Source organism: Falco biarmicus, chromosome 1 (genome assembly GCF_023638135.1).
Source record: "Falco biarmicus isolate bFalBia1 chromosome 1, bFalBia1.pri, whole genome shotgun sequence".
In the NCBI taxonomy this organism is placed as follows: Eukaryota; Metazoa; Chordata; class Aves; order Falconiformes; family Falconidae; genus Falco; species Falco biarmicus.
This window is the reverse complement of record NC_079288.1, coordinates 22,700,481-22,728,448: the sequence shown is the minus strand read 5'-3', so window position 1 is coordinate 22,728,448 and position 27,968 is coordinate 22,700,481. Positions and strand designations below refer to the sequence as shown.

General features: G+C 54.0%; 1 protein-coding gene across 2 annotated transcripts in view; it reads left to right on the top strand.

The window, feature by feature from the left end:
* The window catches only part of ATP2A3 (ATPase sarcoplasmic/endoplasmic reticulum Ca2+ transporting 3), a 58,806-nt gene extending 33,550 nt beyond the window's left edge, over window positions 1-25,256 (top strand). Inside the window, exons 9-22 of one of the 2 annotated variants that reach the window (XM_056335031.1) lie at window positions 2,639-2,727; window positions 5,356-5,458; window positions 5,697-5,828; window positions 8,106-8,231; window positions 9,306-9,524; window positions 10,001-10,336; window positions 10,429-10,649; window positions 11,359-11,561; window positions 11,672-11,757; window positions 12,368-12,501; window positions 12,946-13,063; window positions 13,723-13,840; window positions 15,833-15,905; window positions 20,151-25,256. In XM_056335031.1, coding sequence (XP_056191006.1) covers window positions 2,639-2,727; window positions 5,356-5,458; window positions 5,697-5,828; window positions 8,106-8,231; window positions 9,306-9,524; window positions 10,001-10,336; window positions 10,429-10,649; window positions 11,359-11,561; window positions 11,672-11,757; window positions 12,368-12,501; window positions 12,946-13,063; window positions 13,723-13,840; window positions 15,833-15,905; window positions 20,151-20,226 — 2,034 coding nt within the window. In that variant the 3' untranslated portion in view covers window positions 20,227-25,256. The remainder of the gene's footprint in view (window positions 1-2,638; window positions 2,728-5,355; window positions 5,459-5,696; window positions 5,829-8,105; window positions 8,232-9,305; window positions 9,525-10,000; window positions 10,337-10,428; window positions 10,650-11,358; window positions 11,562-11,671; window positions 11,758-12,367; window positions 12,502-12,945; window positions 13,064-13,722; window positions 13,841-15,832; window positions 15,906-20,150) is intronic. The other variant, XM_056335040.1, reaches the window with a different exon arrangement.
* The last annotated feature ends 2,712 nt before the right edge of the window (window positions 25,257-27,968 follow it).

Sequence of the window (27,968 nt, the reverse complement as noted above, 5' to 3'; positions counted from 1 at the left end):
GCCAGGCGAGATCCGTGGGGCAGGAGGGAGCGATGGCTGGAACTCTTCTGGAGCAGGGTGCGCTCTTCAGAAGCACACAGTGACATTTTCCTTCCCATCCCTCTATCGCGTTGAACCCCCAAATTGCCGGCAGGGCTTGAAAAGGGTTCAGGGCAGGGGGTGAGCAGCGGGAAGCCCTGGGGTGGTGCTGGCTGGGTGCTGGAGATGCTGTTCACCGTAGCCAGGGGTCTGGGGGTCTGGCAGCCCCTCTGCCAGCATCTCTCTCCAGCACCCCCCCCAGCTGCTCTGTGGCACGCACTTCGCCACCTCTTTCTATTGCTGCTCTTATTATTATTGATATTATTTTTGTGATGAAAACCTTACCCAGCCTCTTTAGGGATTAAGACACAGCTATTTCCTCCGGGCTGTTTCCACTGCCTGCAAACCTGCTCCCTTTTCAGCCTGGAAGTCTGCCGAAATACCGCGCCAAAAACCTGCAAACACCTTTGCGATGCCCCAGCCACCCCCTCGCTCTGCCAGTCACGCAAGCTGGGAGCAGGCAGGAAATTTGATATAACCTCTGGTTGCTGTGGGTTACACAGGACCTTTTTTAAATAGGCATGGAAAAAATAAAGGGCCTGGAATGATTTTGATTTTTTTTCTTTTCCTTTTTTTTTTTTAATAAGAAAGTCGCTATTGTGAAAGTAGCAATTGTTTTGTAGCCATGAGCGTTTGAAAACAAACAGACCCATATCAGGCAGAACCACTGGTGGCTGGGGTGGATGCTCTCAGATTTTTTAATAAATTGAGTTTGGGCAGTGTTTCTGGGCACGGGAGTCCATTTTCTGAAAAGACCAGGAGGTTTTTGGTTTGCTGGAAGGCCGATGGCATTGGACATCTCAAAAAGAGATGAAGGATACTCAGTCTTCAGAGGTCGCTTTTGGTGTTGGCTCCAGCTGGGCTCCTTGGTTCCTGGAGTTCATCATCTCAGGGAGGTTCGGTCACCAAAGGAGATAGGATGTGGTTTGTCTCTCTTCATTGAGGTGCTTCATTGCATTAGTGTTTGCACCTCCCACCAGAGGAGCTCAGTGCCTCATGGGACATCTCATCTGCAACTCGTTGGCTTGTGATTTTCTTTGAAAAACCTTCAGGGATGCTGAGGAGTCTCCAGGATGGGGGGTGGGGTGGGGAGCACGGAGCGGGGAAGGGCCTGAGCTGCAAATAGCTATGAAGCTGTGGAGCCATGGGGAGGTTGCTTTGGGCTCAGAATTATTTACACAGGAGACGTACACTTTGAACCTCCTGCTTTGATTTGCCCAAACCTGTAAAGTAAGGAAGTGGGAAAAGCCACCGAGGTGTCCTGGTGCTAAAAACCTGCCATAAACGTGCTTCCCTGAGCTTGACCTTTTTTGCTTGGCTTGGCCCTAAGCTTGCACCTGGGGACGCCAGGCTGCGTGGGAGGGTCTCACACCCACCAGCCAATGTGGCTGCACTGGTGGGGTGTCCTTGCATTATTAACAATAATTAATAATAAAGTAAATTAAGCTCTGCTAGTTGCCGGAGGAGGCGCAGAGGGGAGAGGAGTTGGGTGGTACCCAGAGCCATTACATCTCTGGTGCTGAGCGATGCCTTCCAATTTCTCCAGCATCTGTGGCTTCTTTCTCCTGGGGAACATCTCAAATAACCAGAGGAAAATAAATATTGGGAAAAAAAAGAATGAATTGAGATGGGGTGGAGGGACGGTTGTCCCTGCCCCCAGTTTCTGGAGCTGCCGAGCAGGCTCACAGAGCTGAGGAGAGCATCGCTTCCCTGCAGCCATCCCCGCTCCTGGCTGCTCCCCGCAGGCAATCACGACCCGGGAAATGCATTCGTCAAACCAATTTTATTTAGTTAGCTATTTATTATGTTACTTTTTGGCTTCAGCATGAGTCATAAATAACGATTAAGCAGAAACGAGTGTCGCCGAGCTGTCGCCTTGGCCGGGGTCAGGCGCTGCTCTTGCTGCCGCTGGAGGCTGCCCCGAAGGGTGGGCTTTGTCAGGAGGGGGCAAAGGGGGGCTGGGAGAGCTCGCGGAGAGGGAAATTTTTATTGTATTGTAGTTTTTTGGGGGGTTGTTGCTCTCTAGCAGAAAGAGAGAAAGTAGAAGGAGTATGAAAGGCAAAAGTCACTGAAAATAGAGCGTGTGGGACTTTTAACAGCTCCCCAGGGCTTTATTACGGAGCTGCCATGCTGCCGGTGCCTGGAGCCAAGCTGTGATCCCAGTAAGGCGAGCTGGTGGCAGGGAGCAGGCTGGGAAAGGGTGGTGGGGTAGCTGGTCGGATCCTGCCCCACAGAGGCTTTCCAGGGCAGCTGGGGCAGGAGCGGAAACCTGGACCCGGTTCCTTCTCTGCTCCAAGAAAAACACAGGCACCTTCTTAGGAACTGGCTCGGCATCTCTCCTCTCCAATGGAAAAAAAGAGCTGGAGGAGGCGAACATGCTGAAGGCAGGGGAGAGCTTTGGGGACAGCCAGGAGTACTGGGTGACCAGGGAGGGGGCTGAACCCAGTGCCGCCGGGGCCAGCACTGGGCTGGTGCCGGCTGGCAGGTCTCTGGGCTGGGCACGTGGGTTGCCCCCAAAACCCGCTGCCTAACGCTCTGTCTGCATCCTTCCCCCTTGCAGATGTTCATTATGGAGAAGGTGGAGGGCACCCAGTGCAGCCTGCACGAGTTCAGCATCACCGGCTCCACCTACGCCCCCGAGGGACAGATGTGAGTGCGGGTCACCTCCGCTTCGGGGGTGACACCAGGTGGCCCTGGGCTGGCAGCACGGGCAGGGGAAGCCGGGAGGGTCGAGCTGGTGGCCACATCTGGGGGACCCCAGGCTCACCCCACGAGCTGGGGAGAAGGGTGGGGGTCTGTGGCAGTCTGCAGCCACGCTGAGCCCTGCCGACACGGAGGTACCCACTGGGCGCTGGTGCTGGCCACGATGGCTTGCACACGTTAGGTGGCTGCTCTGTGCTTGCGGTGGGAGCCAGGGCAACTGTCTCACCGGCCCTCGTTGCCAGCTCCTGCCCAGCACGATATGGGGAGCATGCACCCCAGCTCTGCCTGCTGCCGTGCCACTGCTCAGCAGCGGGGCTTCCGCACGCTCGGCTCTGCCTTCGTTAGCAACCCCGAGGAAAACGAGCCCACTTTTGAACTGGAGAGGACTGCAAGTGTGGGAATAGTGATGAATGAAGCTTTTTTGCATTACATGCTCATCCTCCAATTTTCTGAAGCCTGGACGCTTTCAGCATCAGCAGGCAGCTGCGGCCCCCACCCCACCCCAGGCTCGGCAGCTTGTCCAGGAGCTGCGCGGCTGGCCACACGCCTGCAAGCAGCTGCAAAATCCCCAGGGAAGCGCTGCCCAAGCCCTGCATCCTCCGCAGGGATGGCCGGGATGGCTGCTGTGCCCGGGGCACGATCCTGCTGGTGTCAGGATGTGTTCGGGGGAGGGGTGGGATTTGCTGAGCTGCAGCTGAGGATGGGGAGTGGGAGTCAGGGGCTTTTCCCTGCTGTGTGTTACTACACACGTGGGGTTTTCTGCTGCTGTGTTTGTTTGTTCCTCCTCCTTTGAAAGGAGGTGATGCTCCCCAGTGCGAGGAGAGTCTGGGAAGAAGGAAGATGGGAAGCTCAGCCGGTGGTTGGAGCACTCTCCGCTCCCCTTCGCTTTGCTGTGTGATCCCAGGCACGTTCTTCACCGTGGTCCTTTCTGCTCATCTGTGGAGCAACTATAATTCATCCCAGCCTCAGACTTAATTTCATGAATATTTATAGAGCCAATTTGATCCTCGGCTAAGAATCTCCATTAACAAGTGAGCCAGGTCATAAGCTAATATCAATCAGTGCATTTCAATTAAATGAGGAGGACCGAGGGGCTGGACTCATGTCTGCTAACCCCTGAAGCTCAGTGTCCCCCCTCTGGGGACTGCCTGCAGGGTGGCTCTGCACTGCTCTGCAACAATTTGTGGTGCTTTTGAGTTTTGCTTCAGCCCTGGGCTTTTGTTGCACGTCGAGGGGGAGGGGAAAGCTCGCTTAGGTGTCCAGGAGAGAAACCCCTCCATCCTCCCAGGGCTGGTGGCACTGAAATGCTTATGCTGCTGTAGCCTGGCCTTGGGGCGGGGGGGATATGACATGCTTGACCTTGGGTTTGCCCCCATCCCTGTGCAGCACCCAGCGCCTTTGCTGATGCTTTTCCCAGCACGTGGGTCTCGCCCAGCTCTGCGCGGGGACGGCTGGTGACAGGCATGTGTCTCCCCATCCCCTCCCAGCAATATCCAGGGGATCACACGCGGCAAAAGCCACCCCTGGTATTTCCACCTTCTCAAACATCAAACCACAGCCCGGTGTGTCTTCAGGCTCCCTGCTCCACCCTCTGCCTGCCCCCTGCCAGTGTGCCTGGGGCTGGGCAGCATCCTCGGGGCAGGGGGCAGCGGCTCTCCCTGCCTGCTCTCAGCCCAGCGCCGCTCCTTGTCCCTCAGCAAACAGATTTTTCAGATTTTCTTGGCTGCTCCTTGTTTTCCGCTCCCGAGCTGTAACAAGGGCTCCAAAATGTTCTTTCCATTGGGAACCAGCAGTGGAATAAACTGATCCTAATAAATGCCTGACAAATTATTTTTCCAGCAAGCAGATGACCAGCTGGGTTTATACAGCTCTAACCTGCAGTTACCTCTCCTGGAACCGGAATGATTTTTGATTTCCCCTGAAAACCACTGCTGCCGTTTTTGCCACTGAGTGAGAAGTAGCATCCAGCTTGCCTGGTGTGTTCAGGGCTGCTCCCTGACATAGCAAAGAGCTGATGATGAGGAAGCAAAGGCCACAGTTCGCAGTGTGGAAACAGCCACAGAAATGCAGTTGTTGCACTTTTCTGCTGCTTTTAAACGCTCCCTTGGGTGCCATAGGGCTCGCCGGAGCACAAAGCAGCATCGCAGGGAGGAGAAGGGACATGCTGCTGGTTCTGTAGCACCTCTGGATCCCCAGCAACTGGAAACCCCCGAGGGAACGGACATTAACTTAGATTTCTTTGCCCCTCTTCTGGTCCATCATCATCTTCAGCAGCAGCCTTTTGGCAGTCTCTGCTTTCAGGTCCAATGCTTTTTTGAGCTCCTCTGCAGCCCCCTTTATTCTGGGCCACTTCCGGAGTTGATTTGCCTCCTGTGCTATTTTATTTGCAGCTTATCCCTGCCCCGTTTCGTAAAGCACAGAAAGTGGACCCAGACGTTTATTGCCCAGCCTGGGCTTTAACTGGGCTCTTTCTCTCTCTTTTCCGAAAATTTTACATGGTATATATAGGAGAAGCTATGTATTATCTGAACGTGTCAGCTGGTGTAAGCATTTGGGGGTTGTTTTCTCCCGCAGCCTGAAAGACGAGCAGCCGGTGCAGTGTGGGCAGTACGACGGGCTGGTGGAGCTGGCCACTATCTGTGCGCTCTGCAACGACTCCTCGCTGGACTACAACGAGGTGCGGGGGGCACCAGGGGTGGGGTGGGGGACCGGCGATGCTCTTCCCTGTGTTTTGGGGCAAAGCCAACGGAGGTTTTTCCCTTGGGATCCACTTCCCTGGCTTAACTCATGCCAAGGTGATGCTCTGGGAGCCCTGGGATGGTGCAGTGGGTGACAGCATCCTTGGTCAGAGCAGCAGGTAGAGGACGTGCTCTAAAGCTTAAGCTCCTTTTTTTTTTATCTCTTTTGCTCTCTAGTCTAAAAAAGTCTATGAGAAGGTGGGGGAAGCCACCGAAACGGCCCTCACGTGCCTGGTGGAGAAGATGAACGTCTTCAACACTGACATCAGCAAACTCTCCAAGGTGGAGCGAGCCAATGCCTGCAATTCGGTGAGCTGGGGAATGGGAGGGAGAGGAGGGTTTGGGGACAGCTGTTACTTGAGCAATAACCACTCGCAGCTATCTAAGGGACGGATCTGCCGCAAGGATGCAATTTCCTGGCTTGCGGGGGGCTGGGCTGTTTTGGAGCAGGTAGCCCAGTGGCCCTGGGGGGCTGATGCAGAGCCCGTGGGACTGACCCAGATCTGTGTGGAGCTTCGGAGAGGGGGAGCCCTGTGGCTCAAACTAGCCCAGTCCTTGCTCAGTCAGCAGAGACCCCCTGGTGATGGCCAGAGACCCTCTGGTGATGGCCAGAGCCCCGCCTGCAGATGCGGAGGTTTGGAGTTTTGTTGCTCCGCAGCAAATCTCCGGGTGCCCGGTTTGCACTGAGCAGCCACCCTCGATAGCATGAGCCAAACCCTGTTCCCTAGGGATTACGCTTCGGAAACATCAGGGTTTGATGTGAAAACATCCCATGCTGGCTATTCCCCTGCTCCAGCTCTCCAGTGTCTCCCTGTCCTGCTGGTGAAAATAGGCTTTATTTCATCTCTGGGTTTACTTGGCTTTGGTATCATGCTGTTAGATCTTACGGTGTCTTTGCTGGCTCGAAGGAAGGGCTCTCTGTTCTGGTGTTTCTTCCCCAGATAGCTCTGAGCAGGTGACAATAAATCCCCAGACTCCTTTCTGATAAGGGAGATGGAATTTCCCAGCCATGTATCATCCTGGCAGCGGCTTCGTTCCACGTGCCCATCACTGCGCTGCCATCGGGGTCAGCTGCTGCTGCTTCTCTCCTTACTCTTGTGTTTGGGCAGGGACAAAAACCCCTTCCTGGGAGTTTTCTGGCAGTGTTTCTTTACTGCTTCTTAACTTGCTCCCGGTGGCTCTGTGCTTTGAAAATCTCCAGTGGGATTTTGGGGTTTCCACAGCGGCTGGCTGCTCCCAGGTGTCCTGACAGCATGCAGCGCCCAGTGGGGACAGCACCACTTTTGTGCCCCCAAAGCTGCCTGCCTGCGTGTGGCCGCTGCACCCTGCGCTGGGTTTGGCCTTCAGGAGCTGCTTGGTGTTCGCCTGGCACATCCACAGTCACTGCCCGCGTGGGCAAATCCCCTTTGCACATCTCTCCAGTTCCCCAGTGTCCGCTCGCAGTTTTGCTGCAGTAAGAGCATCCTTTTAACGTTGGATTTGCAAGGTTTTTACCCCGAAAGGAGTTGTGGCGTTTTTCCCTTTGTGCCCTTCGCTGATTTATTTAGATTTAAGTTGCTGTGAAAGTCCTGTGCAAAAAGCTGCTCGTGTCCCTGTCACGAGCAACCCCTGCCTGGCAACAAAAAATAGTCATCGAATACACGGTTGAGCCATGCAGAGCAAGGCTGGCGTCAGCGTCCCCCCTGCCCTCTCTCGTGAATATTTTGGGTCGGCCCCAGATGCCCGGCTGATGAAATGGCTTTTTGGGGACAAGACGTGTCCTCCCCAGAGCCAGGCTCAGCAGCCATGGTGCTGATGCGGATGTGGGAGTGGGGGTTGGTTTGAAGAGGACCGGCTGCTATCTTGCTGGGCATTTGGCTCCTTCAGTAATTAACTAATAGCAATAGTCGAGGCTGGTTTGTGGGGGGGGTTGGGGGTGCTGAGGTGCAGGAGCCTGTCTACGGGTGCTGCCTGTGCCTGTGGGTCCATGCACTGGGGCAGCCCCTGCTCTGTCTTCGCCCTGCAAACCTGCAGGTACCATTAGGGTAAACGATTGTTACTGCTTAGCTGGCAGTCCTCAGGGTAATTAGCATGTCCTGAAATGAGCCTAATTAGAGTCTCGGCTGCAGGGGTGGTTAATTTGATGGGAACCAATTCAGCCTCAGGTGATGCTGGTGCTGCCACTCCCAGTGACCCCTGTGGGTGCAGGATCAGGGTGAACCCCTCAGCTCTCATGAGTGGGATGCAGTTCCCCCTCCTGCAGTGCAGCTGGAGCCCGGTGTGGGGGAGTCTCCCCTGCCTCTCTGGCAAACGGGGCTTTAGCTTAGGCTACAGCAGCATTTTGGCATCTCATGTGGGGTCAATAAAATGACGGAGCATTGCTGAGCAGCAATGATGTAGTTGGAGGGGTAAAATTTCTCCCCACAAATTGCACTGGGAATGCTCCTTCTGCTTTTTGCACTGTCCTATCCCTCCTGGCTCCTGGGGTTGTCTTTCTCCTCCCATCACTGGTGCCGTGCCGGCTCAGCAGGGTTGTTAGCCAAGGCAGAGAGCCCCAGCTGCTGTGTCCCTGTCGTGTCCCAGCTCAGACCTGTGCTGTCCCCGCAGGTGATCAAGCAGCTGATGAAGAAGGAGTGCACCCTGGAGTTCTCCCGCGACCGCAAGTCCATGTCGGTATACTGCACGCCCACCAGCCCTGGCCACAACTCTACCGGCAGTAAGATGTTCGTCAAGGTAGGGGAGAAGGTCCTCAGCACCCTGCAGGACCCTCCTTCCCCTTGCACACCCCAGCAGGATTTGGCCCTTAGCGCAGCGGGCAGTGATGCTTTGCAGTTTGTCTCCTCCCTTAGCGGTGCAGGGGTCCAGGAGCCAGCAGGTAGACCGCTGTGGTCAGGGAGGAGGTGAGTCTGCAGTAGTGATAGGGGAAAAAAAAAAGGAGGTGAAATGGTTTAGAGGGAGGAAAAGGCACTGAGTGTGCTGGTGCTGGGGCCAGGCGAGAGTTACCTCTGTGCAAAACTTGGCCACTTGCCTTTACTAAAAAGGCTGGGACCCTCCAGCAATGCCCAAAGGGCGATGCCCAGCTTTCCACTGTAACCAGAAATAAAATCGTGTTTTAAAGGGCATTTTCTTCCCAGGAGAAGAGATGTGGCAGGAGTTTCCCCCAGCTGAATCTGTGTGTATTGTTGTTCCCACCGCGTGGGTGAACTCTGTCCTGCAGGTCAGGTCAGGACCTGCCGGGCCCACCACATCTGTGGCTCTGGCTGTCCTGGGCGAGCTTTTTAAGAAGAGTAATAGAAGGATTGCAAGTTTTACATTAAAAAGCGCAGTGGATGTCCTTTGTAAGGTCAGCAGGGATGGGGTGAGATGCTGTGATGCTAAAGGACATGTTTTCCTGAATCACAGAGGCAGCACAAGTATCCGCTGAGCATCCCGCAGGGAGCCTGTGTTTTCAGCAGAGATTTCCAGCCCTAATTCCCTCCAGGGCTGAGAGGGGATCTGTGCTGTGGGAGTATCTCGGGCAGGCACGTAGGTTTTGTAGGAGTCGGGTGGATCCCCCGCAGAGCAGATCCTGCTGTCTGGTGACCAGACGTGGGTTTGCCGGCCGTGGTCCTGTGCACTCGGTCGGAGGCTGCCATCTAGCGCGCTGAGCCGCCCTGCCGGGATGTGCGGGCTGGAGATTTGGGGAGTTTTCCTTCTCCTTTGCCCAAACTTGGTGCGTTCCCTCCCTCTGGCACTTCCTTCGGTGCTGGCAAGAGATGCTCAGCCTCCAGGTTCATTCCAGCCCCTAAACCTGCCGCTACTCCCCAGGGCGCACCGGAAAGCGTGATCGAGCGCTGCACCCACGTCCGTGTGGGCACTGCCAAGGTCCCGCTGACGGCCCCGGTGCGGGAGAAGATCCTGAGCAGGATCCGGGACTGGGGCATGGGCATCGACACGCTGCGCTGCCTGGCCCTGGCCACCCACGACACGCCTGTCCGCAGGGAGACCATGCAGCTGCATGACTCCGCTGCCTTCATCCACTACGAGGTACAGCGCCAGGGGCTTTCTCCAGGAGCTTTTTTCCTTATTCCGAAAGTTTTCCTGCCCACTCCCAGCTGCCCCAGTGGTATTTTCTCTCTGGTTTCCCTGTGGGGTAGCAGGCAGCACGATGGCTCAGCTCTTGCTCTGCAACCCCTGGTGCAAAGCTGTATGGTCCCAAGGCCGACAACCCTGTCCCACCGAGCATCTGTCCCCGTGGGGTGCCTGCTGAGACCACCGCCTGGGGACCACCAAGAGGGCTGGGGAGGAGGGGAGCGAAGCAAAAAGATGTGAGGAGCAGCAGAGGGACGGGAGCATCCCATTGCATTGGGGCTATAGGGTGCACCCATGGGGCTCTTGGTAGGAACCCCCCTGCAAGTTTCCTGCCAGGGAAATTCCCGTGCCCAGGGTGGTGTCATGGTGGGAAGTGGCTGCATCCCCAGGGATTAATATGGGTCTGGGGTTGTTGTTGTGTGTGTCCCCAGAACAACCTGACCTTCGTGGGCTGTGTGGGGATGCTGGACCCTCCCCGCAAAGAGGTCACCTCCTCCATCGAGATGTGCCGCAAGGCTGGCATCCGTGTCATCATGATCACCGGCGACAACAAGGGCACGGCGGTGGCCATCTGCCGCAGGATCAGCATCTTCTCAGAGACCGAGGACGTGACTGGCAAAGCCTACACGGGCCGGGAGTTTGACGAGCTGCCCCCTGAGGCGCAGCGGCAGGCGTGCCGTGACGCACGATGCTTCGCCCGCGTGGAGCCGGCGCACAAGTCCCGCATTGTCGAATACCTCCAGTCCTTCCACGAAATCACTGCCATGGTGAGTCCCCTGGGGACACCCCACCACCCCCTGGGCCCCTCCTCTCCACCTGGTCCTGGCCCTCTCACCCTGTTAATCACGGCTTTGTGCAGACGGGTGACGGCGTGAACGATGCCCCGGCCCTGAAGAAAGCAGAGATCGGCATCGCCATGGGCTCAGGCACGGCCGTCGCCAAGTCGGCCGCCGAGATGGTGCTCTCCGACGACAACTTCTCCACCATCGTGTCGGCTGTCGAGGAGGGCAGGGCCATTTACAACAACATGAAGCAGTTCATCCGCTATCTCATCTCCTCCAACGTCGGGGAGGTCGTTTGGTGAGAGCCCCCCCGCGCCGAGCGCCACGCTGGGGGGAGCAGTGGTGGGGACACCTCCCCTGGGGCAGGTGACCTGCAGCGCTGTCTGTGTCCCCTACCCCTGGCAGCATGCGGAGCCCAGAATTGTAACTGTGGGTACCAAACGATGCCGTGTCCTGTTCCCCAAGGGCAGGGGGATTTTTCTTTTGTAGTTTCACAGTCGTGCCACCCCCCAGGAACTGTTCTGTTACCCATTGCCTGTTTAAGCCCATGCCAGCGTGTAAGACAGGTGCAGATATTTGTGCACAGGCTGTCATCACCGGGTTGATGCACTCTGCATCAGGTCCTGGGTGGCCCTCCCTGTCCCATCCCTCCCCGTAAATCAGCGCCGTCCTCACCACAGCCTTGGGATCCCTTGGGCATCCTTTGCCCTGGCGTTTCAGCAGGGCTGTTTGTGCCAGGAACAGGAATGCGTGTGGCAGTGGTTGGGTTTTGACTGCAAAGCAGATTTGAATAGCAACAGGAACATATTTTAGATGCAAAATTCAGTCATGGACTTCAGGTTCCTGACTCAGGGGCTGTGGGTTCATCTGCAGGACTTTGGGTGAATGTTCAGTTCGGGTATTTGGACCCAGGGTGCCTGTCTGCTCTCCCCTTGCACATCACAGCTGCTTCCTCTGGCTACCTGGAGCTCGTCTAATTTAGCATCTCTTTTATTTTTCCCCCGCAGCATCTTCCTGACCGCCATCCTGGGCTTGCCCGAGGCCCTCATTCCTGTGCAGCTGCTGTGGGTGAACCTGGTGACGGACGGGCTGCCGGCCACCGCGCTGGGCTTCAATCCCCCCGACCTGGACATCATGGACAAGCTGCCCCGCAACCCCAAGGAGCCCCTCATCAGTGGCTGGCTCTTCTTCCGCTACCTGGCCGTCGGAGGTGAGCCCCCATGGGTGCCAGTGGGCAGGGGGCGAGGAGGGGCACGGGGTGCCATGGGGTGGGGGGCCTTTGCTGGGTGCTGGGGGTAAGGGTGTTTCTCTCGGCCGCAGTGTACGTGGGCCTGGCCACGGTGGGCGCAGCGACCTGGTGGTTCCTGTACGACGCTGAGGGACCGCAGGTCTCCTTCCATCAGCTGGTGAGTTGGAAGGGGAACGGGTGGATGTGTTGAGCGGGTGGGTGAGGGCGTGGATGCAGGCATTGGGGTCTTTCCTCTGCCTGCCTTCTGTGGTTGTTGTGGTGTTCCCGCATTCCTGGTGGAGAAGAGGGTAACTTAAAATAAAAGCTAATTTTCTCCCTCAGGCTCATGTGTCCAGCCTTGGTTCTGCTAGTGGGGAAAACGATTCAAAGAAGCTGAAAGTAGCTCCTTTACCTGATCCCACATTGAAAGGCGTTGATTTTTACATTACCGTAGGTCTGAACGAGGTGGTAGGAAAGCAGGTGCCCCGATGTCACGTGCAATGGAAGATGTATTTTTGATGGAGATGTGTGTCTGCTCAAACACCTTACTAACTGCACGTGAAAACCTCTGAGCCACTATCCAGCCATAGCCCTGAAGCCCCAACCCCAGCAGAAGCTGGGTCACCTTCATTTTATCAGTTGCTCTGAACTGTGGGATATTTAACAGCAGCCCTAATAATCAAGGTTCATCATGTGCGCCCCAACCACTCGACCTCTTCCTCCTCTTTCCCACCTTTCCTACGCTGCTGCTCTGCCGTGTATTTACCAATGCTTTCCTGTGCCGACAGCGGAACTTCATGAGGTGCACTGAGGACAACCCCATCTTTGAAGGAATCAACTGTGAGATCTTTGAGTCCCGATACCCGACCACGATGGCTCTGTCTGTGCTGGTGACGATCGAAATGTGCAATGCGCTGAACAGGTAGGGTGGCCGCAGGGCTCTTCGGAATGCTCGGTGCGCGACCAGTTCTGTGTAGGGTCTCTTTGAGCATCTGGTGGTGGGCTGAGGGCTTTGCTTGGACTCAGCAGAGCCCTTTGAAGCCTTCTCGACAGGGGACCACTGGGTTTTGCCATAAATAAACTCCTCCAAGCCAGCATGTTGCTGTCGATAGTGGTGGAGGAAGGACTGGATCTGCACCTGCTGATGGTTTGGCCCTGTTAATGACCCGTCCTGATCCATGCATGGCTGGTTGCATTGGGATGGTGTCCAGATCCAATTTTCAGCAAAGCCTGAAGCTGAACAAGCCTGGAAGGGAAGGGCTGTAGTGTACGGCCCTGCACCTTGGAGAGAAGTGGGGACCCCCAGCTTGGGTAGGCATGGGGAGCAGGAGGTAATGGGGCTAACACAGTCCCCTCACTTTTGCAGTGTCTCTGAGAACCAGTCGCTGCTGCGGATGCCACCATGGCTGAACATCTGGCTGCTGGGGGCCATCGTCATGTCCATGGCTCTGCACTTCCTCATCCTCTACGTCAAACCCATGCCTGTGAGTGCCCTCTGCCACCTTCGGGTGCAGCCCAGGGGGCTCCGTCTTTGGGTGAGGGCATCCCTGGGGCAATCTTTGAGCCTGGAAGCTTCTGGGGTGTTTGTCCCCAGCATGTGTCCTCAGGAGCAAGTCCTGTGACTTGAACCAACATGGGGCTTTGGGAGTCCTCCTGCCCCAGTGAGCCCTTACCTAAGTCAGAAGCTCTCCTTACAGGTGATGCAAAGAGGTGCATCTCCAGAAGGTGGGTCACCCACTTTGGAGGCATCACCTCCTTTTGCAGTCCAAGGCTGGTGATGCCTCGGGTGATGCCTAAGGGTGCTTAAGATGAAGCGTGTCACTGTGCCCAGGAGGATACATTGTCCCTTGTCCCCTGCTAAGCACCTGTGAGCACATGAACATACAGTCCCAGCTTGTGCCTCACTTTCCCCATCTGCAGGAGAGGTGAAAGACATAATTTTTGACTCATGTTGGCCAAGAGCCACCTTGGGATCATGACAGGCCTTGAAGAAATCCTGCTCTTCGGGCTGTCTGGATCCTTCCTCCTTGTACCTGGGATGGCCCCCTTTCAAGCTGTGCCATACAACAAGCTGAAACAACCGAAATAATAATAATCTCATCTACCTTCCTTACTGACATGTCCAATCCTTTGCACCTTGCAGCTCATCTTCCAGGTGACCCCCCTGAGCTGGCCGCAGTGGGTGGTTGTGATGAAGATCTCCCTGCCCGTTATCCTGCTGGACGAAGGACTCAAGTACCTTTCCCGCAACCACCTGGATGGTGAGCACGGTCTGCACCACGCTGGGTTGTGTTTGCTCCGTGGTGCTTTGCATGGGGCTCATGGTGGCTTCACGGACACCTCGCTCACCTCCTCTGCTCAGGTGGTGTCTGCACCTGCCTGTTCCTCCACCTTTGCTGTGAAAAAGGGGCTTTTTTTCTCCTACCCCCTTCCTCCCCGGGTGCCATGCCTGCCAGAGCAATTGGTACTTACATCTGCTGGAAACACTCCCTTAGGAGCTGGAGCGCCAGATAAACCTGCCACGTGTGTTTATCCAGCTCCTCTCGAACCTCTGGGAACTGGATCCCTTCTCTTATCAAGCAGAACGAATCAAACACCGGTTTCTAACCAGAATCCGTCCTTTTTTTTTTGTCCCCCCATCTGTGTCCATCCTTATCTTGTGTTTTCTACCTCTACAGTAAGATCAGCTGAGAGCTGAACACCTTATAAACAGGTTTTAATGGGGTTGCCCTTGGCCAGCACCCTTCAGGATCTGGCCCACGGCACACACAGAGGAGAAGCAGCTCCCGTGACACCGGGGCAGCGGTTCCCCTCTGCTCCTGGGCTCGGCGCTGTAAATCACGGCGTGTATTTAGGCAGCCCTCCTAAGAGGTGATATCATCTTCTCTTTCATTTCTTGCAAAAGATGGTGCTGCGGGTGACATCTCGGTGCCGAGTTAAGTGGGCAGGTTTTCCCCGCAGTGGCCGCGGGGTGAGAGCTGCCGAGCGGTGCTGTGCCTGCCACGGGGCTGGCCCCTCGCCGGGAAAACAGGGTTTATTTTTTTAGGGCGTGCTTGCCCCGACAGCGGTAGCAGGGAGAAGAAGGGCAGGAGAGATGCCGTCGCTGCCTGGGGAAGATGTAGTGGCTCTCGGGGGCAAATGAATAAGCTGAGTGTGGGGGCTGGGTGTCCTTCCACCGCATCACGTTGCTCAAACCATTTTTTTTTAGGCAACTGGCACCACAGCAACCCCCTTCTTTTCCCTTCAGCAATGACCCAGGAAAATGGTGCAAAGCCGCTCTTGCTTTTCAGGGCTGAAGGCAGCCCATCCAGCCCTGGCAGGAGCGGGGAATTGGGGCGTTGTAACAGCTCTGGTTGGTTTCTCAAGGAGCAGAACCATGCAAAAAGCTGGAAATACAGGGTGGGAAATTATCGCAAGCAGGAAACGATCGCCAACTGGCTGCCCTCCCCATCAACGGGTCCCAGCACGCTGGGGGTGCTCACGTCTGCTTTCCTTTCTGTGGCGAGCTGATGCTTAACCACAGCGATTGCTCAGAGGATCCTCTGCTGAGAAACGGAGGCGCAGGGGCTGCTGTTTTTACAGACCAGAGAGAAGCTGTTCGCATCTTATTTTTATTTAATTGTTGCATCTCTCAGCAGGCCGATGGGTGCTTTGCATCACCCAGGTCTGCCTTATCATATGATTACAAGCCTGTAGCAACAGTTTTATGGTGTGGCACTGGGCTAGGGTGTAGGAGAGCTGGTTAATTCCTGGCTGTTGCCATCCCATGCATGCCCTTGGTCTCGACTTCGCCATCTGCGATCTGGGGATGAGTCTGGTTTTCTCCCACACTTTGCATTTCTCTATAAAAAATCAGCGCTGTTGGAGGAAGGGCTTTGCTTTGGCTCTGCCAGCGCAGCTGCAAGCACAGCAGGGTTTCTGGCAGGTGTACGGTCCTTCCAAGTCCCATCATACCAGCTTGGAGTGTTTCCTCCTCCCATGCCATGCTCCCAGCGTACCAGGTCCTCTGAGCTGCCCGCATCCTCACGGTCACGATGCTGCTGATGCTCATGGGTCACTCTGTGTCTCATCCAGCAAGGGTTTCCCATGCAGCTGTTTAGTCACGACATGCTTAAATCATCACATTTGAAAGAAATCATTGAAATCCTGCGTCTTCCTAATTCCTCTGGGCTTTGAAAAGCATACAAAAAAACCTCAAAAAACCACTTGTAGATGTGGTATTGTGATTTTTTTTTTTTTTTTTTTTTTACCAGGCATTCTCAGAACAGTAAGACACACATGGAGCGGGGAGCACCAGTTGAAAACCTGCAGGACTCCAGAGCAAGGGTTGGCTTTCTTACACGTCTCATCCCCAAATACCATACACCCGTGTGTCCTCCAAAGTCTTGCTCGTGTGTGGTGGGGACCTGCTTGGAACGTGTCTGGGTGAACATGGCTTGGAAAACCAGCTGATAGTAGAGCCCAAGGACCCCGTACCCACACAGGATCTCTTTCCCCATGCTGGCCTCTGTGTTTTGCTTCAAAATAAGGTCTAAGAAGCCTGTGAAGCAGCTGTTTACGTGGCGGTTTTGGCCAGGCGATGCTTGGGGCTGGTCTCCACTGTGGGACCTTCTCAGGGATGGCCAAGGGTGTTCAGTTGAGGGATGTAATGTACAGCTGTGAGTTCTGCCGAGTCAGGTTTTGCATGAAAAAGTTTCTCCTTTGATCAGATTTAGATAAGTCGTGTTTCCATTATGCTGGGTTTTCCTTGTCCTTGAAATGGCAGAAAGCTGAGACTCCAGTTTTCACTGTGGTCTTGGTGCTTTACATTCCTCTGCCCATCAACCCGGTCACTTCCAGCCTCTCATCTTGCATGTTCTGCGTGTATTGCTGTCTTCATCCACCTCTGGCCCCTCTGAGGCTTCTGCTGTCTCAGCTTTGGGAGGCAGTGGCAGTGTGAGCCAGCAGGCGAACGTGGACAGCTGAGCTAGGTGGGCTTGGTGTGACCTGCAGGCATTCTGGTCAGGAACGTGGAGATGTTTTCCAGAGCCCTCTCAGGGGTCTGTTGCACAGATACACGCTGGCAGGCGCACGAGGGCTGACCACCCTCAAGGACCTCTTGCCCTAGTATTTTTAATATTTGCCATGCTCTGTGCAGTGAAGTGTATTGTTCTTTCTGAGCCCCGTGGCGTGCAGGAGGAAGGTTTCTAGGCATCTGTGCCAAGAACTTGCAGGAGCCTCTTTGATGAGTGGTTCTCAAAAGATACCAAATCCAGACAGGACAGTGAGATAACCCTGGTGCTCATGTACCTTTGTGTGCCATCAGCCTGCTGCCATGGCCACCCTGCTCTCCTCCTGCCTTCCTGGGCCTCCTCGTCTTCACCACCTTGAAGCAAACCCATCATAGGTGTCACCACGTGTTGCCACCGTGGTGTTTTCACTTGATTTTAGCCTGTTAAGCAGCAGGGGGGCTCAGGCTTCACCATTACCACCCATGCAGTGGTAAAAGCAGGGGTGAGTCAAAAAGCAGGTGCTTTCTGCAACACAGCACCACAGCTGCCCCGACAGCAGCAGCATCACTGAAAATCAGAAGTTTTGATGCACAAGAATTGTCTTGGCGTGCTTTGTGGCGGATAAGTGTTTGTGCAGCTATTTGTCCTTGAGCCCGGTAGGGATGGCAGCCCCTGGGCGGTTTTGCAGGGGCTGCAAGGTGGTGACTGCATCCACTGGGTACCTGTCCCCGGTGGGTCCAAGTCCTCTCCGTGGTGGGCAGCACAGCGCCCCGCAGCTGATGTGCAGGTCAGATTGCACCTTTGGGTGAGCATCTCCATTGCTGAGGGAGATAGAACTGCTTCTTTGCAAAGTCAATGTCCGCTTTATGCTTTAACTTCCCCCCAGAGGGGAGAGCAGCTGGCAGAGGTGACTGTGTGGTGACATGTCATACTCCCTGCTGGGGCTCCACATCCCTCAGAGACAGCCCAAAACCTGCAGGGACCAAAATCTCCGAGTCCCATCCCCAAAAAAACCTCCGGCATGTTGCAAAAAGCAGCTTCTCGCCCTCACCTCCCCCCTGTGTCTGCACCTGGGGGTGAGGGCAGCCCCCTAAACCCCCCCCAGGAGCACAGGGCAGCTGCAGCCCCCCGCTTTCCCTGCGGAGCGGCAGGCATCCCTCTCCCTGGCGCGGCAGAGCCGGAGCGAGCGCCCGCAGCCCTGGGCTGCCCTTGTAGGGTAATTTCTGCCGGGAGCTACCTTGGCTGGGCGCTGGCGTCGGGCGAGGAATGCGTCCCCACGGGCCAAGTCGTTCACTTCAGCTGTGGGATGCTCTGAAGGAGAGTGGTGCCGTTACCTTTCAGGGCCGGAATCTCTCCAGATGGGATTTTACGGCTCTGCTGCCTTGCTTTTTGTTTTTATTTCCCTCCCTTTCATTTGTGTGCATGTGCACCGTCCTTTAGAAATAGAAGAGCAGAGGGAAGCTCTCGGTGCTGCTACCCTGGCATTGCAAAGGGATGGGAGGAGGATTTTCCTTTCGGTTTTCTTCTGGGGTCCAGGGTCTCAGCTGAAGCTCAGGGTGCCCTGGTGCAATGTGGGGGGACATGCAATTTTCAGAGCTATGAGGCCTGCAGTGCGTCCCTTGGTGGAGGGAGTGATCTGGGCTGGTGGCTGGAGCCTGCATCCCTCCAGCATCACCTTTTACAGGAACTCATGAAGAGAAAAGTCAAAAGCAATAAGGAAAATCCTCCCAGAAAGCCTCGGCTGTCCTGGGGGGGAACAGATCTTGTAGGGGATGAGCTTGTGGTGCTCAGTTGTGGGTTTGCAAGAGTTGATGGGCTGTGACACCCCTAAGAAGGCTGGTGTGAGGCAGGATGCAGATGGATCACCATGGCCCCAGCACTCCTGCAGACAGGTCCCTGAATCCCCCCTGCTCCTGTCACCCCAGCGGGGAGCTGGACACGGGTGCATGGGGACCTGTGTCCTGTTAAAGCGGGCGCCGGACCCTCGGCTGCCTGTGGTCAGTGTGACTTGCTCTGTGCTGAGGGGGTTACTCTGAGGCCTGAGAGTAACGTTTTGAAGAGCGTCTTTAACTGTGGGTAGAGGCTCACTGTCGGTGCTGCGGCTGCGTCCCCTCATTGTCCCTGCCCACCGCCTGGCACGGTGGCCACGGGGTGAAGCACTGCTGTGGCTGTCAAATAACCACCGGTGTCACCCAGCAGGGACTGTTCAGCTCTCAGAGCTACTGAAGAGACGTTCCCGCAAGGTGGAGGAGGTGAATTTTGGTTAATGCACTGAAATTTAGTACAGAGTGGCCACCAGCATCCCTGCTTTGCCCAGAAGCCTGCGGTGCAGAGGTCATCCAGAGGGATGCTGCCATTGCAGCAATCAGTCTTATCTCAGGACGGGAGGGCTGGGCTTGCCAGCCAGCGCTGGAAAGAAATGTTGGCAGGAGTTGCGAAGAAGATTGTTTTTATTTCCTCCCCCTCTCTGTCCTCTGTTATTTATTAATTCTCCTGGAAGCTTGTTGGCCCCAGGGTTGGCAGCGGGTGTGGAGCCTCACTGGTAACCCCAGGCAGGACCCCTATTTATCAAGAGCACAGTAACGGCAGTCCCCTGCGAGATGTGTTGGGTGACATGTGGTGCAGTGCTGAAAGATGGAGAAATATGGTTGAAAGATTCACGATAAGTGATTTTTCTAACTCTTCTCAGAAACTGCTGCCTTGTGGTTTGGGTTTTTTTGTTGTTGTTGCCTTTTTTTTTTTTTTTTTTTTTTTTCCATAAAAGAAAATAAACTGTTCTGGGCAGACTGAGCTGCCAGCAAGGTCTGTCCCAGCCCTGGGCTGAAGAGTAGCGGCTGCCTGGGCAGCCAGGGATGCTGCTGTCAACGGCTTGAAAATTGGGAATCGAGTTGGTGTGAGTCAAGCTCTGGCAGGGATTTCAAGGTTGTTCACACCAAGTTCAAGCTGAACACCGCAGCTTTCCTTCAGGCCATGTGTTGCCTGTTACCTCCACATCCAATTCCATCCGTTTTAGTAGGGTGGGAGGAGGGCGGCTCTGGGGCTGGGACAGCAGCTGCGATGGGTAGGTTGGTGCTTGCTGGTTGTTTTGGGGGTATATATAGATGTAAATTATAGAGTGTGTGTGTGTGTGTGTAAGTGGTGTCAGCCTAGGGAGCTGTAGCCATCTGTTGGTGGCAGCAGGGACAGGGCTTTGGGATGGGTGGTGGGATGCGGTGAGCTTCCTCCTCTGCACCACTGCCTTTCCCTGTGTGCTGCCTGGTTAGCAGCAATAACAAGGGATCCCTGCCTGCTCACCTTCCTGCTGTTCCGGCCTGCATGGCTCCAACTCACCCCTTTTCCTGCCTCCTGCAGGCTGAGCACACCGTGCCCTTCCTCCCCCGGGGACCGTCCTCCTCCTCCTCATGCAGCCTGAGCTGCCGTGGCTGCAGTCAAGCCAGCTCCGTGCAGATGGGATCCCAGGTTCCTTCTGGGATCAACCTCTCTTTATACCAAAACCAGGGAGCTGGTTTGCTTTTGAACGCTCACCAATATTTTTAATTCTCTCTCTTTTTTTTTTTTTTTTTTTTCCCTTCATTTCCAGGAGAAGAGGACAAGAAATGAATGACACAAAGGAAACGCTCTTAACTAAAGGATCCCCAACTTGTAACTCGGACTGAAGTCTTGCATGCGTGGCCATCGCTAGAAGCCAGCAGGACATGCATGTGTCCGACTCTCAGACAAATGCGGGTGAATCGTCGAAAAGAAAAATACCGATTTTGTTTTGTTTTGTAGCTTTCTTTTTCCTGTACATAAGAGTGCCATTACTGGACAGCTGGCGTAGGGTTTGGGGACGGAGCTGTGTGGACCTGGGTCGTCATAACGTGGTTCCTTGGGGATTTGTTCCTGCAAAATTTGAGACCCTCTTTCCAATTTTCACCCTGACTGGGTGAGCTCAGGCACGGCGCCCTTTGCGGGAGATCAAGGGCCGGGGGGGGGGGAAGTCAGGATTTTAGGCAATCGCTGAGCGCGGGCAGGAGGCTGCATCCCCCGGCGGGGCGGGATGCGCGAGGGCAGCTCACAGGGCTGGGAAGGACTTGGCAGTGGGTGAGGGCCGGGCAGGGAGGCGAGGGAGCCGTGGGTTGGGGTTGCTGACCCTCGATGTCCGCAGTGTTGGTGGTGCATCGCCGCGGCTGCTGCGCTCTGCTCTGGTGGCCGCGGGTGGTGTGGGTCTCGCCGGTGGGTGCTCGTATGTCGAGGTTGGGTGCGTGTGGTAGAAGGTGAAGCTCTCCCAGTTGATCACACTGCCCTGTTTGATCCCCGTGCTGTGGAAAGCCCCACACCTTCTCAGGCTCATCCGACACCAAAGCATGGCGTAGTCCTGCCTGTTCGCTGGCGCCTTGTTAGATCCCATCCGCGGTGGTGAAGCCAGAGCCCTCTTCCTCATGGGGGTTCCTCCCTCCTGGTCACTCTTTCCTCAGTTGATTTTTAACTATTACCTAGCAGGAGTAGAGCTTAAGCCCTTAGGAGCTTGTCTCTGAGGTCATGTCCTCTGCTTTGGAGAACACTGCTGTCCTTGAACATCCTTGACGCCGGTGATCTGCCTCTGGGGCAGGAATGAATGTCTGTACATAACGTAGTCCTCCGTGAGAGGTGTTGGTCGTGACATCCCTTTTTACAAGGCACCGACTTTATTTTGAATAGTCTTGGTGGGGTTTTCTGCAGCAGGGGTGACACAGGCTGCAGTGGGAGTTTATGGATCTGGAGTGGATTTTGGGATCCAATAAATGGATCGTTGTCCATTGAACTGCGCCAGCTGAGAGAAGCTGATCGCAGGTGATTTCTTCCCCGGCTCTCCAAATCCTGCCTTCTGTTTTCCTCGCGTTTCCCTATGACCCGTTCTGACGATATTTCGTTAGCCAGGCCCTACATCTTTCTTTTAAATTCCAGCAGCAGCACTAGAGCCAGGGTTTTGGACAGCGTTTTGCTCCTTGGCTGTTGGGTTTTTTTTCCTCTACTTTTTGCCCTGTGAAAGCTTCCAGTGCTTTTCTGTTTCTCTCTCACCTGGGCAAGAGCTACTCTTCCCCTGCATAGCAGGTGCCAAATATCATCCTTCCTTTCGTTTCTCCATCACCAGCATTGAAGATGAGCAGAGCCCCCAGACCAATGGGAATGTACAGAATTGTTATACTACTGAGCTGATTTAATTGTACATAAACCTTGCATGAAATGACGTTACTGTATTTAATATATAATGTATTCAAGGAATTTTAATATGGAGCTCTTAGGAAAAAAAAAGATCTTTATAGATACTCTGTGGTTAGAATATTGTTGCTGATTTTTTTTTTAATATTATTATACTTTGTCTTGAAGTAGTTTTTATTTTTCAGTTGTGTTATGTCTAATGGATTTAATTGGCAACCACTTCTTCTTTAAAGATTTTTCACCATGGATGAGACTCACCCTGGTGCAGAGGACCAGGGCATGACCCAGGTACTGCTTAAAGCCTCCAAGTAAGGCTTCAGTAAAACGAATGCTGTAGGTGTGTGATTTGCCCTTCCCCAAAAGGCTGGTTTTCACCTTATTTTAGTACAGATCATCTCCAGCTCTCTGTGCAAGGAAAGAACCAGCAGGGATTTAATCCAGTACCAGCTTGGTGACTTCAGAGGACATTGCTTCTGTGTGTCCCTGAGGCTGAAAACCAGTTTGGGAAAGGCTGGACTGGATTCAGAGCATCCCAGCCCCATTCATAGGGTGCAGCAGAGCTTTTAGCTGCCTGATGGCATCTCCTTGGACATGGTGGCTTCGGTCTGTTGTGCTTGTGGGGACCTGCTTGGTCCATCCACTCCATTTTGCACCACCTGAGTTACCCTGGTTTCCCTGGGCTTAGTGTCTGGTGTAGGATTATTAATTTTACCCAGACACGCGTGTGTATGGATGAGTTTCTTGTGTAGAGGTCCCACTAATGAGTACTGAATGATGGATGGGAGTATCTGATGTAAGGAGACCCAAAAGGAAGAGCGAGCTTTGCTTCAGAGCAAAGATGACATCAAAAAAATTTAACTCTCTCTGAAATTCCTGCTGGTCATTTTTGTTTAGTCTCACTTGACAGCAGAGGGGTGGGGGTGGTTGTACCGGGCATCCTTCTGAACCCGCTGACAGAACGGCTATTTGAAGAGATAACGCTGAGTTTGTTAACTTAAGAGTTGCTAGAGATGCCAAGCTGCTGCTGTTCGGTCGCCGATGGAGCTGCCACGCTGCTGCAGGCCCAGGCAGCCTCAGTCTGTGCAGTCACTGTGTTGCAACTGTGCGTTACCAAACCCCAAGCCATCACGGGCAAGAAACCAGAGCTGTGTCCCAGCCAAAGGCTTGTTCTTCCCAGCAGCAGCAAATTGCATTTGCCTTGATATCGTAAACCTCTAGATCTACCTAGAAAACCGTGCAGGCACTAAGGCTACCTGGAGCCGGCATCCCCCTTGCTGGGACCATTTTGATGCATCCCCGTTTGCCCTTCGGAACGGTTAACCACATCTCTCTCTTTCCCTCTGTCCTTTAATTACTTGGAATACAGGTTTTCACTCCGTGCTTTTTGATTACAGAGGCTTGTAGTTCAAATATTTTAATGAAATAGAAGAATATCTGTAGATCTAATTATTTTTTTCCCTTATGCTTCAGTGAAGGGTGAGGATAAATGATGGTGTAGTTATTTATTGCATATATGCCACCAGCAGTGTGCTGGGCACTTTTAGAGGCTGGAGCATGTTCTTGTGCAAACTTGGAGATCCCAGAGCCGAGACCATTGCTTTGGGATTGGGTTTTGTGTCTTACCGAGGCACCCAACTCTTTGCAATACAAGGGAGATAGACACTGGGTGGCTCTTTTGCCCAAAAGTTTGTTAAAAAAAAACAGCCTAGGGGCAAAGCCTCTGGGATTGTTGCTTTTTTTGATAACAGAGGTTAGGAATTATTCCCTTTTTAGTTTAATTTCGATTGTGCTGCCTGGCATATTCAAAGGTTTTAAATGAAACAGAAGCAGCGATGCGAGATGGGCGGTGGAGGATGCACCAGGACGGCAGTGTGGGGTTGTTCCACGAGCACTTTATACTCCTCTCTCAGGGGCCAGGCACCGTGCTGGATTGCAGCCCAGGCAGGAGGTGAGGGTCCCGCGTCCCTGGAGCAAGAACCCAGGGGATCACCTTTGGGCAACAGCTGTGGAAAGGCTTTTGGGCTGTTTTGGGCTGTTGTGTCATTGTGGCCACTTGCTGGATGAATTCTTCCCCCTGCAGCGTGTGGTCCCGTCGGGAGGCACATTGGGAAAGGAAAAAGAGAGATGCTCTGCAGAGCGAAGTAGCACTGCCTCCTGTGTTTTCCTTCTGTCACGTGGCCACTGCACAGCTCAGGGTCAGGGTGAGGGTTTGGACTTCTGTGTTTGAGACTTTGGCACTGTGAAGATGTCATACGTGTGTTTCTGATGTTCTGCTCAGCCAAGGCTGGATGGTACCACCAGGTGCTGGAGGAGTCCGGAGTAGGAGGGACAGGCTTTATGGGAGAGGCTGTGGGACTTTATTCCTGTAAGAGCATTAAATCTGGGATTGAACCGGACTCTCTGCACACGGTGTGAATGCCAGATGTAGCCAGAGGAGCAACAGAAAAACTCAGCAGCAATTTCTGGTCCCTCTTGTACGTCAGGTTGAGAGTGCTGCTTCCCAGTTGGGGTTCTGCTCCACCAAAACTCATCAAACAGTTGCTGTGCAGGGGCTCACGCTAATGCTGTCCCTGTTGGTGGGAGATGTTCAGGAGGTCCAGTGACCTTGGTGCCATATTGCTCCTGAAATTCAAGCATGCAGGAGTCCCCAGTACCAACACTTAAGACTTATTGTGATTTTTGGTCCATGCCTGGCATGGCCATCACCTTGCATAAATGATGCCAGAGATTCAGTCGCCCCTGTTCAGTCCCACTTGGGCTGTTTTTTCCCCACTTCTGCTGTAGCAATTTCTGGCAGGGCTTGTCCCCAGTGGGCAGGCAGCCCACGAGTCCGGTTTTGGGGACAAAGGAGAAGGGCTTCACCCTGTGCAGAGCTTGCATGACACAGTTTGGGTTAGGGGTTGCAGGGCTGCAGCGGGGAAGGGGACACACGGGGTAAATTGTGCTCCCTGGACCTGTCCTCTTGGTGCCATTCAGCTTTCGGTATAAATGGGGCATTAAATGAGCCTAAATCTGTGTGCATTGGGGACGTGGGTACCTGGTGTCTGAGCTGGGTGGATGCGGATGCTCAGGACCAAGAGGAGGGCACCTGCTGAGCTGCCAGTGGTGTCTTCGGGCGCTTTGATCTGGCCATATGCTGATTATTTTTTTTATATATATGAGAAGCCTGAACAGCCAAATCTAGAAATCTCTTGAGTTTGTGCATCGTAGCAAAAGGTAAATCATATCGGGGGGGGGGGGGGGGGGGGGAGGGGGGCGGGGAGGGTGTTACTTGAGGGGTAGAATTGAAAGAAACAAGGTTTCCTATTTTATTATATGAGAGATATTTTTCCACTAAATGACCGCTTCCTAAATCACATCCTTTGACTGTAAATAGCCAGGTGTGCCGTGAAGATGTGGGAAGGCTCCTCGTGGTCACATCCATATGACCCACTCTGTTCACACAATATTGGGCTGATTTGTTTTATACTTATGAAATTACAGAAATAAAAGTAATTTTACTGGATGACGCTGGGATTTTCTGTTGGTTTATTCATTTTTTCTTCATTTCTTTTTCCTTTCTTACCCTGTTTGCGGCCGATTTGGGGAACATTTGGGAGCCCCTGGAGCTGGATGGGAGTGCCTAAAGGAATTCTTCAGCCGTAAAAGGAGCTGTGCTCACCAGATCAGGATTTCTTGTGGGTTTTCAGAGCAGCCAAACTAGAAATGGAGCTGAGCTTGTCTCTGGCATGGGACGACAAAGGCAAAATGAAAGGAGTGGCATGATACGACTGTTGGGGAATTATTTTTTTTTAAAGTATCAGCTAATTCGCTCTCAGGGCACAAGAATACAAATAACAGTGCTAATTTTGACTGCATCCAGAATAGTTCTCACCTTATCTCTCTCAGCTGAGAGGAGGTTTAAATAAGCCTGGTAATGAGCTTCACAAGACATAATTGCTAAATAAATAATAATTAAATAACTTGGCCTCCTCTGGAGGGTGGCGCAGGGCCTTGGGGCCATGAGTTTCCATCTCCGCATCGCCCAGAGCTCTGCCCATGGTCATGTTTTGAGCGGAAAATCCTGATGCAACTGCAGGTCATGTTTTGGAGCAAAGCTGGGTTCATGGCAACATCCACCCATGGTGCGTTTTCGCTGGGATTTGGCCCCACGTGCCCCTTCTCAATGCTACGAGCAGGAGAAGGATGTAACAGGGTAACCTCAAAACTTAGTAACCCAAAGGGGGTTACAAAGAGGGACATGGGACACCCAAGCAAACAAAGAATTTTGGAAAAGGCCATTGATTGGCCTCCTCTTTCCACATGCAGGCTTGGTCTCCAGTGTCAGTCCATGAGGGCCACTGTGGCCATGGCTGGAGGTAGCCCCCAAGCCCGTCCCCCATACCAGCCGCTCCTGAGGGTGCAGCACTGTCTTGGCACATAGCGGTGAAGGCAACCCGCACCTCAACCAGTTCCCCACCTGGTGGTGTACTGGTCCCTGGACCACTGGGGACCATCACCGCTGGGGCTATGCGTGTCTTTCAGAGGCATGATTCAGAAAACAGGTGTTACCCCCCTTCGCCTCCCCCCCAAAAAAACCCCACCGAGGGTCCCTGTACCCCATGGCAAGTGTTCAGCTGTCCCATGGGATGTTCTGGCCACGTTCCCAGTGGCTGCAATGGGCATAGGGCTGCTGACACCCTTCGGGACCCCCAGCATCTTGGGTTTACGTGTTTGTTTTGGCATTGGCTAAACCACCACCAAGGTATTTTCAGGGAGACGTGTTGCCACAGCAACCGGGGATGGAAATGCTGCTTCTGTGGGGTGAGTACCACCGAAAACATCTGTCTGTACCGGGGCGTCGCAGCGCGGGACGGGCACGGAGTGGAGCCAGCCCTGCTGGGAAGGAGCGAAGAGAGGTCAAGGACAAGTTAAAATTGGAAAGAAAACTGAACATGCTGTTTCATAGGACCTTGCTTGCTCTCATCTGCCAATTTTTTTCCACCCCTCCTTCCCATCGCCAGCAGGGCAGCGTGAGTATCTCTTCCAGCTGGTGGGGGCAAGGGGGTCCGTGACAGCCAAAATTTCTGGGAAGAGCCACCAACTTTCAGGGGTTCTTGGCAACTCTGACCATAGCAGGTCTCCTTTACACCCGCCGTCATATTTTAAATCTCCTTGCCGCCATGTTATTCCTCCCCATCCCCAGATCTGCAGCGTGCTGCACATTTTTGTGCTGAAATTCAGAGCTCTGTGCTGGAAGCTGCCAAGCATGAGTCTGGATTGTGTAATGAGCTACTTCTATTATTTTTATAATTCTCTCCCCCCCCCCCCCCCCCCCCCCCGCCCCGAGAAGTTTTTAGAAAAGCAATGTCTGAGCGCTTGGAGAGACCTGGTAGCTTTTACGCCTACCACAGCTTTGCTTTCCTGAGTGCAGGTGGGCTCGACCCCGCTGCAGAGGCTTTCAGACCACCCTCTTGGTGCCCCAGCAGCTCCTCCAGCCTCTGGGTCATTGTCCCAGCTTGAAGCAAAGATGCGCTCACATTTCCAAATGTCTCCCCTTAAAACACCATTTTTTGCATTTTTTCTCTCAACAGCCCCAAGCAGAGGTCAAGTTCATTTAATGGGTAGAGGGAAGGAGTTGCTTTTGCAGCCATGGATGGAGTCCTGTGCTAACCCTGTGCAGCGCTGCCAGGGATGCCCTTGGTGTCTGACCCAGCTGGAGCTGAAGGAGATGCTCACTAAGGCCAAGCCTGGTGCTGGGGACCAGGCAGTGCTGGCTGACCCAGGATTGCATTTGGGAAAGCTGGTCCTGGGGCTTTGCAAGCCTGGACACACAGAGGCATTAGGACCTCATGTCTCTGCTTCGGTTTTCTTCTCCCATGGGCAGCGCAGCTAGATGGGCTCATTTTCCTTATCTCTACCTGGTATTGTCCTGCTCCACCCTGCCTGGTCCCATGTTTGCATGCTGCTCAGGTCAAGCCCAGCTCAGTGCTTTCTGTGCCTGGGCAAACCCAGCCTCGATGCCCAGCACCTGCTACAGCCCTGCTCAAGCTGCCACCGCTCCCCCAGCAGCAGCCACAGTCTTTGCACCTCGTTCCCCCAGGGTCTCATGCTTGCTCTGCTTGAAAGCAGCATGCAAAAGTCAGAGGAGACAACTGAGAGCTTATCAACAGCATCATACAACTTTGGGTCTGCAGGAACACAAGATAAAAACACCCCCAGGGTCACAGCTGCTGTG